The sequence below is a fragment of the Pristis pectinata genome, chromosome 22 (assembly GCF_009764475.1).
Source record: "Pristis pectinata isolate sPriPec2 chromosome 22, sPriPec2.1.pri, whole genome shotgun sequence".
In the NCBI taxonomy this organism is placed as follows: Eukaryota; Metazoa; Chordata; class Chondrichthyes; order Rhinopristiformes; family Pristidae; genus Pristis; species Pristis pectinata.
The window spans coordinates 24574150-24590923 of NC_067426.1; the positions used below are offsets into that span (position 1 = coordinate 24574150).

The following is a 16774-nucleotide window of genomic DNA, read 5'->3' on the forward strand; positions in this document are numbered from 1 at the left end:
TCCAGCTGACATGGTTAAATCCTGTACATTTAGAATTAGGATAACATGATTCAAAAATATCCCGTCATCCTAACTATGCAAGAATGTTATCTAAGTGAGACAGCTAAAGAGAAGTAGGTTTTTTTTCACAGGGAGTGGTGGGTGATTGGAGCACACTGCCTGCAGAAGTGGTGGAGGCAGGTACATTGGGGACATTTAAGAGACTCTTAGATGGGCACATGAATGATTGAAAAGAGGAGGGCTATGTGGGAGGGAAGGGTTAGATAGATCTTAGAGCAGGATAAAATGTTAACATCGTGGGCCAAAGGGCCTGTACTGTGCTGTAATGTTCTATGTCCTAAATATTGGCAAGTAACAACAAATTTTATCTTGAGGAGTTACATCTTCCAGAAACTGATTTCAGATTGGCATGAACTCATTTCACGTGTGGTCCTTGCAGTCAGTAGAAAGAAATGATTTTGTTCTTTTGGTCTGCTAAATGAAGGCTTCTGTGTCAGAAAGGTTAATATACTAACAGCCCAGAATACCTCCGAGATCACATTACACCAACAATCTCAAACACTCTTCTGAGGGAACAGGTTGGCAATCAGGAGACCAGCTATTTTGCTCCCTGGTAGAATGCTGGGAAAATAGGTGTTTAAAATATTGGTTGCATAAATTAACAAAATAAATTCCACAAAATAACATGAGTGGTCTTGTTTCTTATGTTTTATTTTGGTCAGCAGTTCAAAGGACATCGAGAATTAAAACATTGTCAAATAATACAAAACATTTTAACTAATGTGAAATTTAATCAAATTATTACTCCACTTTCCACAGTTTAGTGAAATGACTGCAATTGTGCCAAGAGCATGATGTAAGAAACTTACCTGAGGGACATCAACTCAGGTCCTGAAAGTCAAATCACAGCCACTGCCATTTTAATTTCCAGGTGACCTGTGCAAGGCACCATCACCTAACCAGGTTTCACACCTAAGTTTATACATTGTAACTCTGTCAATTTTGCTTTCATTCTTTTGCTGATTATGATGTTGTTAGCTGACAGGAAGAAAAATCTGCCGAAAACATGTGCTGTCAGGCAATCCCTCTGTGTTTTATAATATATTTTAACTGTAGACCCTATCTTAGGCCTTAATACAAGTTGGGCAATGAATGAACCTACAAACAAAAATTTATAATTTTCTTTTAAAATATGCTGCAATGCTGTCATTTATCTCTCTCAATTCTGTTCCGTGTTATTCAGGATCATAGCTTTCATAATATGAAATGGAAAATCTGCAGCTATTTAGTAAGAGTTTAAAAAGATACAGAAACTCACATGAAAGGCCAATAGTACAGTACACACTGTTTTGAGAAAAGATGAAGTGACTTGGTAATAGATGGCCTAACCTTATGGTAAAAAAAACGCAAATCGCAGGGTGAGGTGAAGACATAAGAAAGTAAGAAGTTTAAAGTTTTGATTTATTAGGATAGAATGTAGGAGACAAAGTGAGGAGTCTTGATTTTAATGGCACAATGAATAAAGGAGTTAGTGAACTTATTTGGAACTGAGGGAAGGACAAGAGTTGAGAGTTTCTGAACAATAATCATATTCATATATCAGTAAATAACACATAAGACTGAGGCAAAGGGTTTGGAGATCTGAGGCAAGAGACAGCTTTTTGTTGTATTTTGAATTACCTCAAAAATCCATTTCTTTTCCATGAAATTCCCATTTTCTCTTAAATGAAGAGCCATTATCTTCTGTTTCTTCAAAACATCACATTTATTACTTGTTGACAGTGTAAAAATCATAGCAAATGAATTGTATGTACATTACTTTAAGATGTATCTCCTTGCTACAAATTATTCAATTACTATACTATACAATGAATCCATTCAGTAATCAAAAAGCTTTCAGTAGAATGGCTCCTTAATCATCAATTCTTCTCACAAGCATGCACAAGGTTGGAGCCTGAAGGGGCATGGATCTCCCATGAACACCAAAAAAAATGTGTGATTGTCGAGAGCTTGTATACATTTGTTGCATGATGTTAAAGATACATAAGTATGTATTCCAAAATCTGGCACAATTCCTCAAAATGTTTTGTGCATGCATGAATTGAAACTATAGAGCAACACCTGCAATATTTATTGCTGATTCCTTTCAGATTTTAGCCATACTGCAGAATTTTTCAATTAGAAATGTGAGCAGATAGAATATACACTCACTCATTGTTAATGGATGCAATCTTGCTTGTGGCTTGACAGAATGTGTGTGAGACCACTTGTAATACTGTTGTTAACACCGGGACATTTTTCATTTTACCAGCACTAATAAATAATTGTATTCGTACCAAGCTTGATGTATTTATGTCATTAACTTTGTTCTGTTGTTTATTCATTCATGATTATTGTTTGCTGAATGCTAAATTGTTCCCTGAATTGCTTGAAATACACTTCGTTGTTGATCCTTTGAGAGTGTCAAAATGCAGTGGCAAGGGTAGGTGAGGAGGAAAGTGATACCAAATTGAGCTTGAACAGTAACTCACCTGAACGGATTCTTGTATGCTTCCCTGTAATTGGTTTCAAAACAGCATTGGCAAAGGCTTGTTACCAGTTGTCTCACACACCCCAGCCTCTCAATTAGGAAATGTCACAAGAGAGGTACCCAAGCAGAAGGATGAGAAAATGGGTGTCGAAGATCAGAAAAAAATAAATAAGACATCAACATTCCTTGACAAAACATTTCTTTAGGACTACTGGCATATGGTAGAGGAATGCTTATTGGTTAGACATATAATTAAATAAAACCCAGAGGATGGGCTGGATTCATTGCTGCTGCACTTAGTCCAAGAACACAGTTTCTCCCCAGAACTTCTGCTAGGCACAGTAAGTGGGAAATAAATTACAAGTGTAATAATAACTCCATTCAGAGATTTAATAAAAAGCATGTGCTTGTCTTCAATTTAGCACAGTGGCATTCATCATAGCACTGTATCTAAATGATTCCGTATATTAGATCACATTAGATGCAGACTATCTTACTCATTTTTGCCCCCAGATAATGACTGAAAAGCCCCCAAAAGACTTGTAAAACATAACCATTCTTAAATACCAATCACTCAAAAATTAACGTTCACCCCATATCAGATTTCAACATCATCTTGCCGTCTTCTACTGCTTTGACTGCTGGCTGGACTAATAGGCCTTGGTGGTTGAATTGAGGTTTGGTCTGCTTTATCAGGGACCTTCCTCAAGAGGTTATATGGCACGGGACTGAACTTTTGGTCTGCCAGTCTTTGTTCTGTGGTGTAGTTTGTCCAGTTCTGCTCAGAAGAGGACTTGTTGCAACTTTGGTAATGTCCTTGAGTCCCTTCTACATTTGTGTACATGTAATCCATTGGCAATGATTCTTTTTCCATATAGGCACTCCCTGGAAAGTCAGAAGGTTTTAGATATAGTTGTTTATTGGATTTGGTCTGAACATTTCTGATAATACACTTGCCAATGAGTTGGAATATTTCCAGGAAGTTTAGCAAGAGTGACATCAGCGATACCGCAAACATAAATAAAATGAAAATGGACTTTTCCGTAGGACGAGATATAAAACAATCCACTTTATGCGGGCAGGGTGGTCTCACACAAACATAAATTGCAGGCATTACGAAGCCATATAAGTACCACTGCCCAATGGAAAAGCTTAGTTCAAATATCATTTTGGAGATAATACTTAGTGTGTAGGTGCACATGAGTGCTCCTTTAATTTTGATTTTTCCTGTCTCGTCAATGCCATACTTTTGTTTCTTCCTTTCAATCTCTTTGACAATGAGATCAGTTTGGCTGTCCTTGTTTGGCTGGGACCTCAATGCCTCTTCTTTCTGTTTAAGTTTCTCTTCTTTCCTTGATATGTGCAGCACATGGCCCAAGTAGATAAGTGTTGGTGTTGACACAAAGAGGATCTGCAGCACCCAGTAGCGGACGTGCGAGATTGGAAAAGCTTTGTCATAGCAGACATTCTCGCAACCGGGCTGTGCTGTGTTGCAGTTAAAATCCGACTGCTCATCACCCCAGACGTACTCTGCAGCCGTGCCCAGAATCAGAATCCGAAATATGAAGAGAACAGTGAGCCAGATTTTGCCGATCACAGTTGAATGTTCCTGTACTTCATCGAGGAGTTTTTCCAGAAAACTCCAGTCTCCCATCTTCCCAGGTCTCTTTCCTGTCAATCAAAAGACAGTTATTCTTTGCTGGTGTAAAGAGATTTCAGACTTCCAGACCTGCAATTTGCTGGTTTTTGAGTACTCTTTGTTTGTCACTGGTTATGTTTTAACATTAGTTTTAATTAGCAGAACATTGTTCAAGATTATTCAATCTTTAATTGTTAATAGCCTGTTATATTCTAGAAGCCAATGCATTGAAGGTTACTGACCAAATGCTGGTAAATGGATTAGAATATATAGGTACCCCATGGTTGGCATGTACATGGTGGGCTGAAGGGCCTGTTTCTGTGCTTTATGCCTCTATGACTCTCTCAGGGGTAATTTTGATGTTGTTTTAGTGTAAATGGATGACAGTGACCTGTTGGCTCAGTTAATATCTCCCCCAACCTGCTTTCCATTCAATGTTCCATTTTTCCAATGAGATAATAAAGGGATTTGGTTACTAAATTTAGAATCCAAAAGTAGATTACATTATTTCATTAGGAACACTGGAGCAGTTCAGCTGTGGTAAATTCATCAATGATAGCTCTGTACCCATTTATCTGCATTTATTTCATAACTCTATTACCCTTCCCCTAAAAACAATGGTCAAAAAATTTAAATTGATTCAAGATCCCAAAATATTTGCTGGAGAGAGTTTTAGATTGCCACTACTCTTCCTGATTTCACTTCAAAATGGTTGAGTTCTGATTTTGACTGGGTCACCTCTTAACCTGCCAATTCTGGAAGAACTCAAACCAGGATAATATAACACATTCTTCCAATTTAACAATTTAAGTTCTATAACTTTGGTGACTCTACATTGATGTGGAATTAACTTTCCACACACAGTATATGATATATATACAACACAGTATGAATTCATTCTGCTCCTTGTCAATGTATTTTTAAATATAACAATATTTAGCTCATTAGAAATTTTCTAATTTAGAAGATTTAGGAGGAGATTTCACAGATTCTTTTTCAATTCTTTTATGTGGTCAGCTAAGAGAGTGTAATTCTTACTCCACACAAGATATAATATTAAATCATTGATCTACATGATATTCTGGCATCAGAAATTCCACACAGACAGGATGGAGGTCAGGATTGAATCTGGTCCTCTCAGCTCCAATGACCTGGATTCAGTCCTAACTTCTGGTGCTGTCTGTTTGTGGAGTTTGCACGTTCTCTCTGTCACTATATTGGTTTCCTCTGGATGTTCTGGTTTCCTCCCATTTCGTAAAGATGCGCGGGTTGGTAGGTTAATTTGCCGCTGTAAATTGCCCCTAGTGTGTAGGTGGGTGGCAGAATCTGAGGGAAATATGGGAAGAATAAAATGAAATGTAAATTGGTGCCTGATGGTTCCCATGGACTCAGTTTGGACAAAGGATCTTTTTCCATGCTACGTGACCCTATGACTTACTATGACTTCTACCAAATTTATTATCTAGAAATCAGGACTTTGTTTAATGAATCATCAGAAGCTTTTACATTCTGCAGGTCATTCATGTGAAAGATAATTACTCTGTTAATAACTGCTTTATTGTGTATGAATTCAGATTATTTGTCACTTTTAACATTGATGCTTCACATCTTTACTTCAATTTTGTATCAAAAAGAAAAATATGATATTATGTAGTCTCCGGATTCTACAGGTCAAGTGTTACATATGGGACCCCTGGTACACTGTACAGAAAAAACACCCCATTGAGAAAATCAAATTATAGCAGTTACTGGATTAAATATACTAGTTGTAGTCCTGATCTAATTATATGTTTAGTTATGTTCTTTAAATCGAATGCATTCAGAGAGCAGGCACAGTCAAAGTATCAAGCAGGGCTCATTTCATAATGGCTTCTGGGCAGTGACTCCCACGACTACCCTTACCAACTGGGAGCTTTTCTTATGGAAAGATAGCCAAAACTGATGAGCAGCACTTGGTATGAGAATCAAAAAATGCTCTTCTGTCTCCTGAAAAATAATATGTTAGCTGATGAAATTTGAACATCTCTGTTGTGCTATTAAATTTGAATCAAACAGTGTGGTACCGACCTTTGAATTTATCTTAAGCAGGTACAACAGGAACTTAAAAAAACGGAATATGATCAACAATCAGAGAAAAATGCGGTGAGCATCTGCTCTTGAATCAAATTTTGGTCTCTGTTGCCTTTCCTTGCTGTGGCGTGATATTTCCCACAATTGTTCCCTGTAGTGAAATTTCTACGCCATGGACCCGCTCCTTCTCCAATCTATTTCCATTTCTTTGGGCCCTTTTCACTCAACTAGATGCTATTTCTGAAGATCTACAAAGCATTAGTTATATTTTTTCTGAGGAGGAGGTAGACCACTGATGTTTCAAACCTTCTTGAATATAAATAGTGTAAGTTTATGATTAATAAACAGATGATTTGCCAGCCCTGCCATGGAATTAGGATGTCATTGTAAAATTACAGAACGTGACATGCAGAAGAAAGCCAGAGAGCTTATATTGCCTGTGTCAGTTCTTGGAAAGAGCTGTTCAATTAATCCCGATACCTACTCTTTCCACACAGTCCCTCTATTCTTTCCAACTCAAGTACCTTTACAATTCTCATTAGAAGGATATTATTGAATTCTATTCCACACACTTTCAGGAAGTTCATTGCAGATCATAGCAACTTGGAGGATTTTTTTATTTTTCTCATATTACCTTTGGTTCTTTTTATATTTACGTAAAACCTGAGATTGCTCTTTCTTTCATCACTGACATCAATAGCTTCTTATTTACTCCATCAAAGCAATTTAATTTTTCAAACTCTTCTATCCAATTTCTTCTTCTTTTTATCTAAAGAGAACAACTACAGCTCATCTAATTTCTCCACATAATTCTGAACTAGAGAGCATCTTCTAGAGCACATAACTGATAGGATAACCACAGTTATTGTATCTGACCTTTTATTGTATCTGATCTTCTACTGCTGTAAGATACTTTGCTGTTTTCAGAAGGTTATTGAGGGAATGTTCATCAAGCCTTATAATGAAATAATGTTAAGAGGCGGCAATGTGATGTATCCCATGGTGCAATAACACTGTAGTGGGAACAATATAGTTTACTTGGTACAAAGCCCTGAGTTGTTGGGGCATGAAGACTTGAGGATAACTCTAACCCAAGAATGTGCTTGAATGGTGTTCCAGGCGATGAGAGTTGTAAAAACCTCATTAAAGCTGGGAGATTTACTCCTGAGTGAGTTTTTCTTCTAACAGGGCAAATCCTCCAAAGGACGGATCTCCTGCTATTTAATTCCAGTATCTAATCTTGGAATTGTGCTGTTTTCTAACGAGATGTGCTCAGATCTATGAGATGCTAACAGCTCTTTAATAATTGATGATTCCCAGTAACCCAACCACAACGATTCAGATAGTCTCCTATCACATTTGATAGTTGGACTGCCACATAAATGAGCTGACTTTGCAGGATGGCTGAAGATTGATTAGTGACTCTCAGTACATGCTCCGCTGTGCTGGACACATATTGTTTAAGCTCCCCCACCGACCCCCAATCCAGAGCTGCAAGGTTAATGAATTCATATATCTCTGTATATGGAGTTGCCTGCAGCAAGAAAACTTAAATGACAACAGTAATTTGTTAAATTTTGCAACTTGCGGAGAGGGAAATCTTTGCTGCATGACATATGGATGAATAAAGGAATGAAATGTATGACATTTTCTTTGCTATAACAGTTAGTAAGATAATGCCTGATCATATCTGGCAATTGAGGACTGTTGTAATATCTGTGAATTACAATCTATTCTTTGCTCTATCTGTTCCTGTTAGTATTTTTTGCAAGACACAGTGGCAATATCTGGGTTGCTCTTTGCTGAGAAAGGAGCTCTTTCTGACAGCAACATCATCTCCCAGGGAATCCCATCTCCCCCTAGAACCCATTTCTAGGAAACTCCAGCAAGTGCTGATATCCTCCTTAGAACTTATGCTCGAAATGATTAACAAGTATCTGCTGCTCTCTGGTTACAGCACAGACATTTTCGTTAAGCTAAAGTACACCAACAGAAAATCAGTGTTAACTTCTAACAGCATGCAAGTAGGAATACAACAGAGACACACTCTGAGAGTCTCACACTGGTCTGAAGGTCTGAAAATCTAAATGCATGTGTTTCTTATATTCAGTCACAAAAATTAAAAGAAAAGAAAATCCAATTTCAGTCATCCACAATGGCAACAAATATTCCTAAAACAATCTGTAAAACACCTCAGCATGCAAAACAATTGAAAAAATACAGCTTTGGAGTTTCTACTTTATCTCTTCCTGTCATTTAGATATAAATAACAGTCATGGTATTCACCGTTAAATATCTGCTGTACAATGGAAAACCAGCTTTTGAAAGTAAGAAAGTAATTGAAAGTTAAACTCTGTGAAGATATACTATCTCATCTTTCTATTCTTGAGGAATCTCCTCCAGATTGAACTATAAGCATTCTCTTTTGTTGAACGTGCCATCTCCCTTTCACTAATTTACCAGGGAGGGGAATTCAATGACTTACCAACAGTAAATTTGTGAGAGAGAGAGAGAGAGAGAGAGAGAGACGGAACTCCGTAACCTGACACTCGTCCTTCAGAGATGCAACGTTCCACTAACAAAGTTCCTCAGAGTTGAAGTATTTAAAGGGAAAACCTCCTCAGCGTCATTGCTGATGTGTACTGCTGGATCAAAAGTAATATTGTTTTAAGAGGGAGATGCAGTTCAGTAAGGACGTAAGGTCTGGCAAAGCTGACTGCTCCCATCGACAGGAAGGAAATGACCACTATTAACAACATTGCTGTCTATTTTTCTCAGGATGGCTGTTCCAGCCTTCCAGTTATATGACACAACAGCAAAAAAAGAACCTGCTGGTATGAGTCTCATAATCAACAGATCAGGCAGCATCTGTGGAAAAAGAAAAAGAGTTAACACTTCAGGTCAAAATCCCTTCATCAGAATGGTCTTTAATGTGAAATGTTAACTCTGTTTCTCATTCCACAGATCAGCCTGATCTGCTGAGTCTTCTCAGCATTTTGTTCTTATTTCAGTTTTCCAGCATCTGCAGTTTTTTGATTATCGTGGACCTTATAATCCTTCAGTCTCAAAACCAGCATTCTTTGTCAGTGAAGGATTTCTTTCTCAGCTGAGTATTGACCTTACCTTAGGGATGATGCTGGTGGAGGTGCTGGGAAGGGGAAGGCCATTCCATTCACAGAGCAATTTTCTGAATTCTCAGTTTAATCTGTAACAATGAAAGAAACCTGGAGGATTTGTTTCTGAGACTGAAGAGCTGGAAAAAAAGGTACGTTTACCAGGTGCACCAGAGAAATTTCATTTGAGTAGGAGATATGGTTTCTGCAGTAGATGCCTTGGTAAGAAAAGGTTCACATTTTGGAGCTCTGGAGTATGTGTCAAATACTTCTTTCCCTTCCTTGACTGTCCCCCATTTTCTTATATAAACAGGAAAAATGTACATTTATTTATGAAGAGTTCATTGCATCCCATGAAAAGAAAACAAAATATACAGAGGGATGCTTTTTTAAACCCTTATAGATATTAATCCTTTTGTTCAGATGAATAGGTTCCCATACCTTATTGAGTCTGCCTCCCTGAAGTTTCAATGTTGCTTAAACTTAAAGAAACACAACACTATACTGCAAGGCACAAAAATAGCAGCCTATTTCTGGACTTAAAATAGCCTGAGATTTTAGATGGTATGAGTGAAGATGTGGGAACAGATGTAGCTGGGAAAACTTAAATAAAACAGCAGTGTGAGTGGTCATAATCCAAGAATAATTGATTGTGGATTGTTGCAACTGAGCTTTAATGGGACCTGCTCATTTTAAGTATCCCTCGAGTATAGGTTTTTATTTGTAGACAGCTCAGTGACACTGGATACTCTAAGCTATTAGATGTTCAAGGAGTATTTTGGAGGATAGGTTGTTATCTAAACCCAGCTGTTTTTGCCAAGTGCCTTGTTCACATTTAATTACAAATGTAGATATTGCCTCCATTGGCAGTTAATCAGAACTCATGCACTTGAGGATGTGTGTTCAGTCTTTTTTACAAAGTTTCACAGAACACTATTAGCACTCAGGTTAAACTGATGCCTCTAATAAAATGCAAAACTTCTTCCTAAATTTACCCACCAATCTAACTCTCTCTTTAACTCTTGTATCTCTTTCCCTTTCATTCTTTCTAAAAAATGCTCCATTAAAAATATCTCTGTTATAATTGCTCCTTACATGGCTCTTGTGTAGGATGAATTTGGCCACAATCTTCCATCTGCATGGAAATTGCCCTTAAAAATACACAGATTTTCTGAAGAGTTATTTCCAATTTATAAGACAAGAAATTTTTATTTGTCACATGTACATGAAACACACAGTGAAACGCACCTTTTGCATAGAGTGTTCTGGGGGCAGCCCACAAGTGTCGCCACACTTCCGGCGCCAACATAGCATGCCCACAACTTCCAAATTCGTATGTCTTTTTTTTAGAATGTGGGAGGAAACTGGAGCACCCAGAGGAAACCCACGCAGACATGGGGAGAACGTACAAACTCCTTACAGACAGTGGCTGGAATTGAACCCGGGTCACTGGTGCTGTAATAGCGTTACGTTAACCGCTCCAGCCAGACTTATTCCAGCCAAACTCATTTTCATAATCACAAGTATAAACCCTTTCACAAACCAAGCAGCATGATGGAACGTTATTAACTTTGCTGTCTTGCAGTAAAAAAAAATCCATGATGTATTTAAGTGTAGTACCTGACGCAACTTCATCAATACTGCTGAAAATGTGCTAGGCACAAAAATATGCATCTAAAATAAGGGTCTCATCTGGAACCTGTGAGTAACCTGACTTCAAATCACTGAAAACGGCTGGAAAGGACCATACTGTAAGTGACTGAGTATGTACTAGGCTGTTTTGTACATTAATTATGTTTGAAGTGCAAAATCTTTAAAATTGTACTTGTGGTTTGAGAAATTAATTCAATTTAAAGAGCCTCCTTGAAGGCTTCAAATAGGTGTAACCAGTGGAAACTCACCCTGCTGAAGACTTCATTTGGGGTGTAGCCATTTTAATGGGCAGATCTCGCTTCCTGCCTTGTTTAAAAGCCAGTGGAAAGATCATGGAGATATGATTTTCGCTTGATGTAACTTGCATTCAAAATTTGCCATATTTTCCCTGGGCCAGCCAATTTCTGCTACCATTGTTAACAGGCAGAAATTCCATGCCACAATTAAACTATTGAGAGAAAAAGCTTTCACCTCAGGAGTATTCCATGCAGTACTGAAATTGCTTTTGCAAATCGTTCACTTTTGAACATTTATATGTTCCTGCCAACACATTTGGGCAGCTCAGGGGCACAGCCAGTACAGTTACTGCCTCACAGCTCCAGTGTCCCTGGCTCGAACCTGATGTCTGGTGCTGGCTGTGTGGAGTTTGCATGTTTGCCCTGTGAACGCTTGTGTTTCCTCTGGGTGCTCTGGTTTCCTTCCCATCCCAAAGACGTGTGAGCTGGCAGATTAATTGGCCACATTAAATTGTCCCTAGTATGTGTTGAGTTGTAGAATCTGAGGTGATAGGAATGTGGAGAAAGTGTCGGATTAGTATAAATGGTGCAGAGCTGATAGGCGGACGGATGTGTTTCAGTGACCATCACCCTGTCAAATGTTTTAACTTCAAAAATAAAATTTATTCATAAAATTATACACAGAAAATACAAAATAACCAGTATAGGTCTTCCTTTACCTTCATTGTGTCATTCCAATCAATTTTCTCTTTTCTGCTCTCTCCTCCTTCTGACGCCAACTCTTGCTCTGGTCGTCCCCACAGGCCACTTCACTCAAGGAGACACTCTTCAAGCCATGGGCTAATACAGTGGATATTCCACCATGGGGGGGGGGGGGAGGTTGAAGCACATTCCCCCTCATTTGTACCTTTTACCTGAAGTGGATGAGTGCTGTTCCAGCAGGGAATGTTTGTATAGTAGCAAGAATCAGAATTCACTTGATTAATACTTGAATCCTGACATCCTAATGCTTATCAGCAACCTCAGCTTGTACAATGAATGGGTCCTGGGGCTTCCCTGGTAAGAAGAATAAATATAGCATCATGTACTGATTTTGTCATTTTCCTTTAATATTTTCTCTGTTCCCTTCCTTGAGGTATTGCAGGGCATTCATTATTACTGGGTTCAAACAATGGTTCAACATTGTTCCCAATGATTTGCGAGCCTGGCTTATGGAGAGGGTTGTTGCCTTCCTTCTTTGAGCTTGATTTCTGATACAACCTTCTCCTATGGAGCAACAAAGCTCACAGCATGGAGAAAGTAATTCTCCGTCACTTTGTACAGAAAAGATTTGTGCTGTAACGTGCAGCTTGCATATTCCATATTTCCTTCCCACATAAAAGGAGTCTATTTAGCCCATCAGGTCAATGCCAGCTCATAAAGTAATCCATTTCCCACAATAATTTTCCCTGCAACTTCTTATCCATGGCTTCTCACCAACTCCCCCCAAGATTTTACAGTCACCAGTGGCACCAAGTTACTTTGAGATGTGGGAGGAAAGTGGAGCACGCAAAGGACCACAGAGGGAGAACATGAAAACCACATAGACAGCACCAGAGGTCAGGATGGAACCTGATTTGCTGAAGCTGTGGGGCAGCAGCTCTGTGAACTGCATCACTGCTTGGCATACAGAATGCTGAACTCTTGTGTTAGCTGGAGAGTATTACAGAAAATGTACACGGACTGGATTTCCTGGATCGCTACAGTCTAACGCCATCAACTCCATGACCTACTTTTTCAATTGCTGTCTCTTGAACCAACTACTGTTTTCTCAAGTCAGGAGCTGGATCTTCTGGCTGCTGGCATGCTTTAGAACATAACGTCGAAGGTTTATTGTTTGTATTGTCAGCTAGCTTTGCTGTATTTTCCTGTCTGAACTGGAGCTTCCACCATTGTATCTTCAGTGAGGCCAGCAATGGATTATTATTTAGTCTGATGGTTTGGGAAATAAAGTCTATCTTAGACTACAATGTGAAAGCCTTTCCGTGACTCGCCCATGGTTCCATGTCGCTATAATAAACCTTTTTATAATGCATCCTGTTGCTAAGTTTTAATTTGACAGGATGTTCTGATCTTGAGCATCTATTTGTAAATAGTAAATGGCTTTAAATGTCCTTTTACATGTTCTTGTCCCTCATCAGATTTTGTTGGCAATGCTTCAAGATAATTGCAACTAACGGGAAGATATAAAGTGCAGTGCAGCTGAGGACAGACTGCTCACTAATCTACTCCCGTTTACATGGAAACACAGCAGTGTTCACACCTACACTGAAGTCGTACACATAAAGGTAGAAATATATATAAATAGAGTCATGCATGACAATGTTACAGCCAAGACAGGGGCAGTGAACCAACTGCTTTGAGAAAAAATGGCATGAGTTAAATGAATGTTATAATAGACTAAAGGGGCATGTTAGTCTACCCTAGTTCCAATAATTCCTAATTTTTCATGTCAGCTAATTTGCACAGCTATTGATGTAGTAAAAGAGGAAGAATCTGAGGTGGTGAATGGAAGTTAATGTGTAGTCAGTTCTGACTGAAGACTTCAGCATTCCGGGGAAGTAACGGGTAACAGAGGAACAGTGGTTGACTCAATTGACCAGGGGAAGTGGAGCTGGGGAGAGGGTATCAGTGACAAGGTCTTTTTCAATCACTAAAAACTCATGTATGACCTCCAAAGGTGGACGGATTTAAAAACTTCACATGACTAGATGCCATAGAGTCATAGAGCCATCCTCCAGCCCATAAACATTGGACATTCAGCTACACCATCCATACTAATCCGATTTTCCAGCACTTGGCCCATAACCTTCCATGCTTCGGTGCTACAAGAATTTGCTCTTCCAGATCGTTAAATGTTGTGAGAATACCTGCCCTCACCACCCACTTAGGCAGAGTGTTCTAGATTCTAACCACCCCTTGGGTGAAAAAGAAACTCTTGCTGAGATCCCCTCTGAACCTTATACCTATTGCCTTTAATTTATGCCCTCTGGTTTTAGACACCTCTGTAATAGGGAAAGTTTCTCTCCATTCTACCCGTTCTAAGCCCCCATAATTTTGTGTATATCAGTTTCCCCCTCAGCATCCTCTGGTCCAAGGAAAACAAATCCAGCTTATCCAGTTCCTTCTCATAACTGAAATACTTCATCTCAGGCAATGTACTGGTGACTCTCCTCTCCACCTTCTATCCTGCAATCATGTCCTTCCTATGGTGTGGTGACCAGGACTATGCTCAGTACTGCAGCAGTGGTTTAATCAATATTTTGTAAAGTTGTACCAAACCTCCTTGCTCGTCTATGCCTTAGCCCTCTTAGCCACCTTATCTACCTGTGGTGCCTTCTTCAGGGATTCTTAGTCTTGTAGATGGACGTCCCTCAGTTACTCAATTGCCACATGATGTTTTGTCATGATATGTGAATGGTCAACCATAGAACAACCAGAAAGAGGCAGTTGAGGAGGGATCATGGTATAGCACAGTGACATTGTGCCATGATGAAAGGGGAAAGCAATTTTTGATCTTATGGTGACAGCAACCTCAGTGGCGTATACACACAACTGTTCCCTTTCCTTGCTTTTACTAATCTTGTTGCAGGGGAAGACAGTGCACAATGCAAATAAAAAATAGGTTTTCAGGGAAAAGTATTGTCAACCTTAAACACTTCACACTCTAAGAGGAGAAGGCCATGGAGCTCAATGGGAATCACTCCACTCTTGCTGTGATATATGTCAGGTTAAGACATGGTACAGGAGCCTTTAGTCAATAAGTACCCACATTGCTGCCATGATGGCCTCTTGAAGCCTCAGAGGGCCACAAAATTAGACTCCATTCTCTGTCTTCTTAGTCCAAGTGGTTGGTATGAAAGGGCCAATACCAAGGGATAGCATGCACCCATTCTTAGATATTACCCTCCTTTCTTGAAAATCTACAACAGCATCCAAGGATGGAGGTCATAGTCATGAGGCAAGGAGGAAGAACAGCGGCACCATTACAGGCCATTCCTGGGTTATGAATGGGTCCTGTTTTTACTGATGTCTGTAAGTTGATTTTGTCCATAATACACAAAATCACTTGATATTGTAACGATGCCTCCACAGTATTGTAATGAATGTTATCAAAAGCACATAACACTGATAAGAAAGAACAATTACTAAAAGTGGAGAGAGAGGGGAAAATAGTTCTTCTGTTAAGAGGAACAAATGTCTATATATATGTTGGACTTTTGAATTTAATAATATTATGGGAGCCTGTTCATATGTATGGATATCCATAGGGCATCTGTAACCCAGGGATGGCCTGTACTTCCTCTCTACCAATGATAGCAATGAAGAAGGAACTGAATGTGGATTCCAGCCACTGTTAAATTCACACAAATGCCTCCTGTATGTCCTTCTTCCCAGATTACTTGAGCTTAATCCCTGAATTATTTGGTTGTTCTCTCCCATGCACCAATTTAAATTAGTCCAACTAGGGAGGGGAGGTTTGGGCACTGGACAGTTCACACAGCAAAAGGGAGCTGGAGAAATGTGGCTGTAGCTGAGCCACCTTCCCATTGGAAATGGAAGCAAAGGTTACCCATGACTATGTCCACCTCTACCAAGCATGCTATTCTGGAAGCAATAATGGAGAACAGTGCGCTGCCTTGTACACCATGGAGTACATGAAGAATGGTGCCTTCTTTCAGGGCTTTCCAACTTATTATACCTGCATATGCTAGTGTTTTGGCTTTCCCCTCTCAACATACCAGGTGGTGTGCAAGGAAAGAGATGACACTAGGCTGCGAAGATAAAATCTCCGGCTGTTCCTCATTACTCCCTCGGTTCGACCTGAAAGGAATGCTTGACCAGTCCTGTGAGCATTCAGTTGTCAATCACCTCAGGTGGCTGTCAGATTCCACCTAGCAAAAGCAGTAGACTAGCAGAGCAAAGCCACAGGTAACTTTCAGTATTAAGAAAGAACACACTGCTTATCTCAGTTTGGGCTTTATTGCTAAAAAGTGCTCTGATGCTATACTTTGCTATCATGCACATAAGTCCTGACTTATACAGTCATTGTAATTATTGGCATGACACATTGTGCAAACTGAGCTAATACATCAGAGTGGAAACTTGCTGTAAAAGCTTGGCCCCGATTTTAATGAGAGTTAGGAAACAGTTCCACAGATCTGAAAGGGAAAATGAAAATCCAAAAAAAACTGCAGATGTTGGAAACCTGAAACAAAAACAGAAAAGTTGGAAACATTGAGCAAAGGAAAGGTCTGCAGTTATCTGACAGAGTCCCAGATCTGAAACGTTAATATTTCTCTTTCCACAGATGCTTCCTGACTCACTGAACGAGAAATTGACTGGATCTCATTTACATGTTCCCAGCAGAATGACCAGGAAGTCCTTGGGAAGTTGAAGTTAGGCTATAAAATTGTTTAGAGTTTGTCTCCAGACTCTGAAAGGAGTGGTGCCTGATAATAAAGTGGATGGAGGTCGTGGGCAGGAGTTATGG

General features: G+C 39.3%; 1 protein-coding gene across 1 annotated transcript; it reads right to left on the reverse strand.

Moving 5' to 3' along the window:
- Positions 1-712: 712 nt before the first annotated feature.
- Positions 713-8810, reverse strand: LOC127581765 (gap junction alpha-4 protein-like). The gene is made up of 2 exons (XM_052036455.1): positions 8725-8810; positions 713-4201 (listed from the first exon to the last, which is right to left on the reverse strand). Exon 2 carries the CDS (start codon positions 4182-4184, stop codon positions 3129-3131), a length of 1056 nt encoding a protein of 351 aa, XP_051892415.1. The 5' UTR covers positions 4185-4201; positions 8725-8810; the 3' UTR covers positions 713-3128.
- Between the last annotated feature and the right edge of the window lie 7964 nt (positions 8811-16774).

Coding starts and splice junctions, on each gene's coding strand:
- LOC127581765 (XM_052036455.1), bottom strand. CDS start 4,184: ATGGGAGACTGGAGTTTTCTGGAAAAACTCCTCGATGAAGTACAGGAA.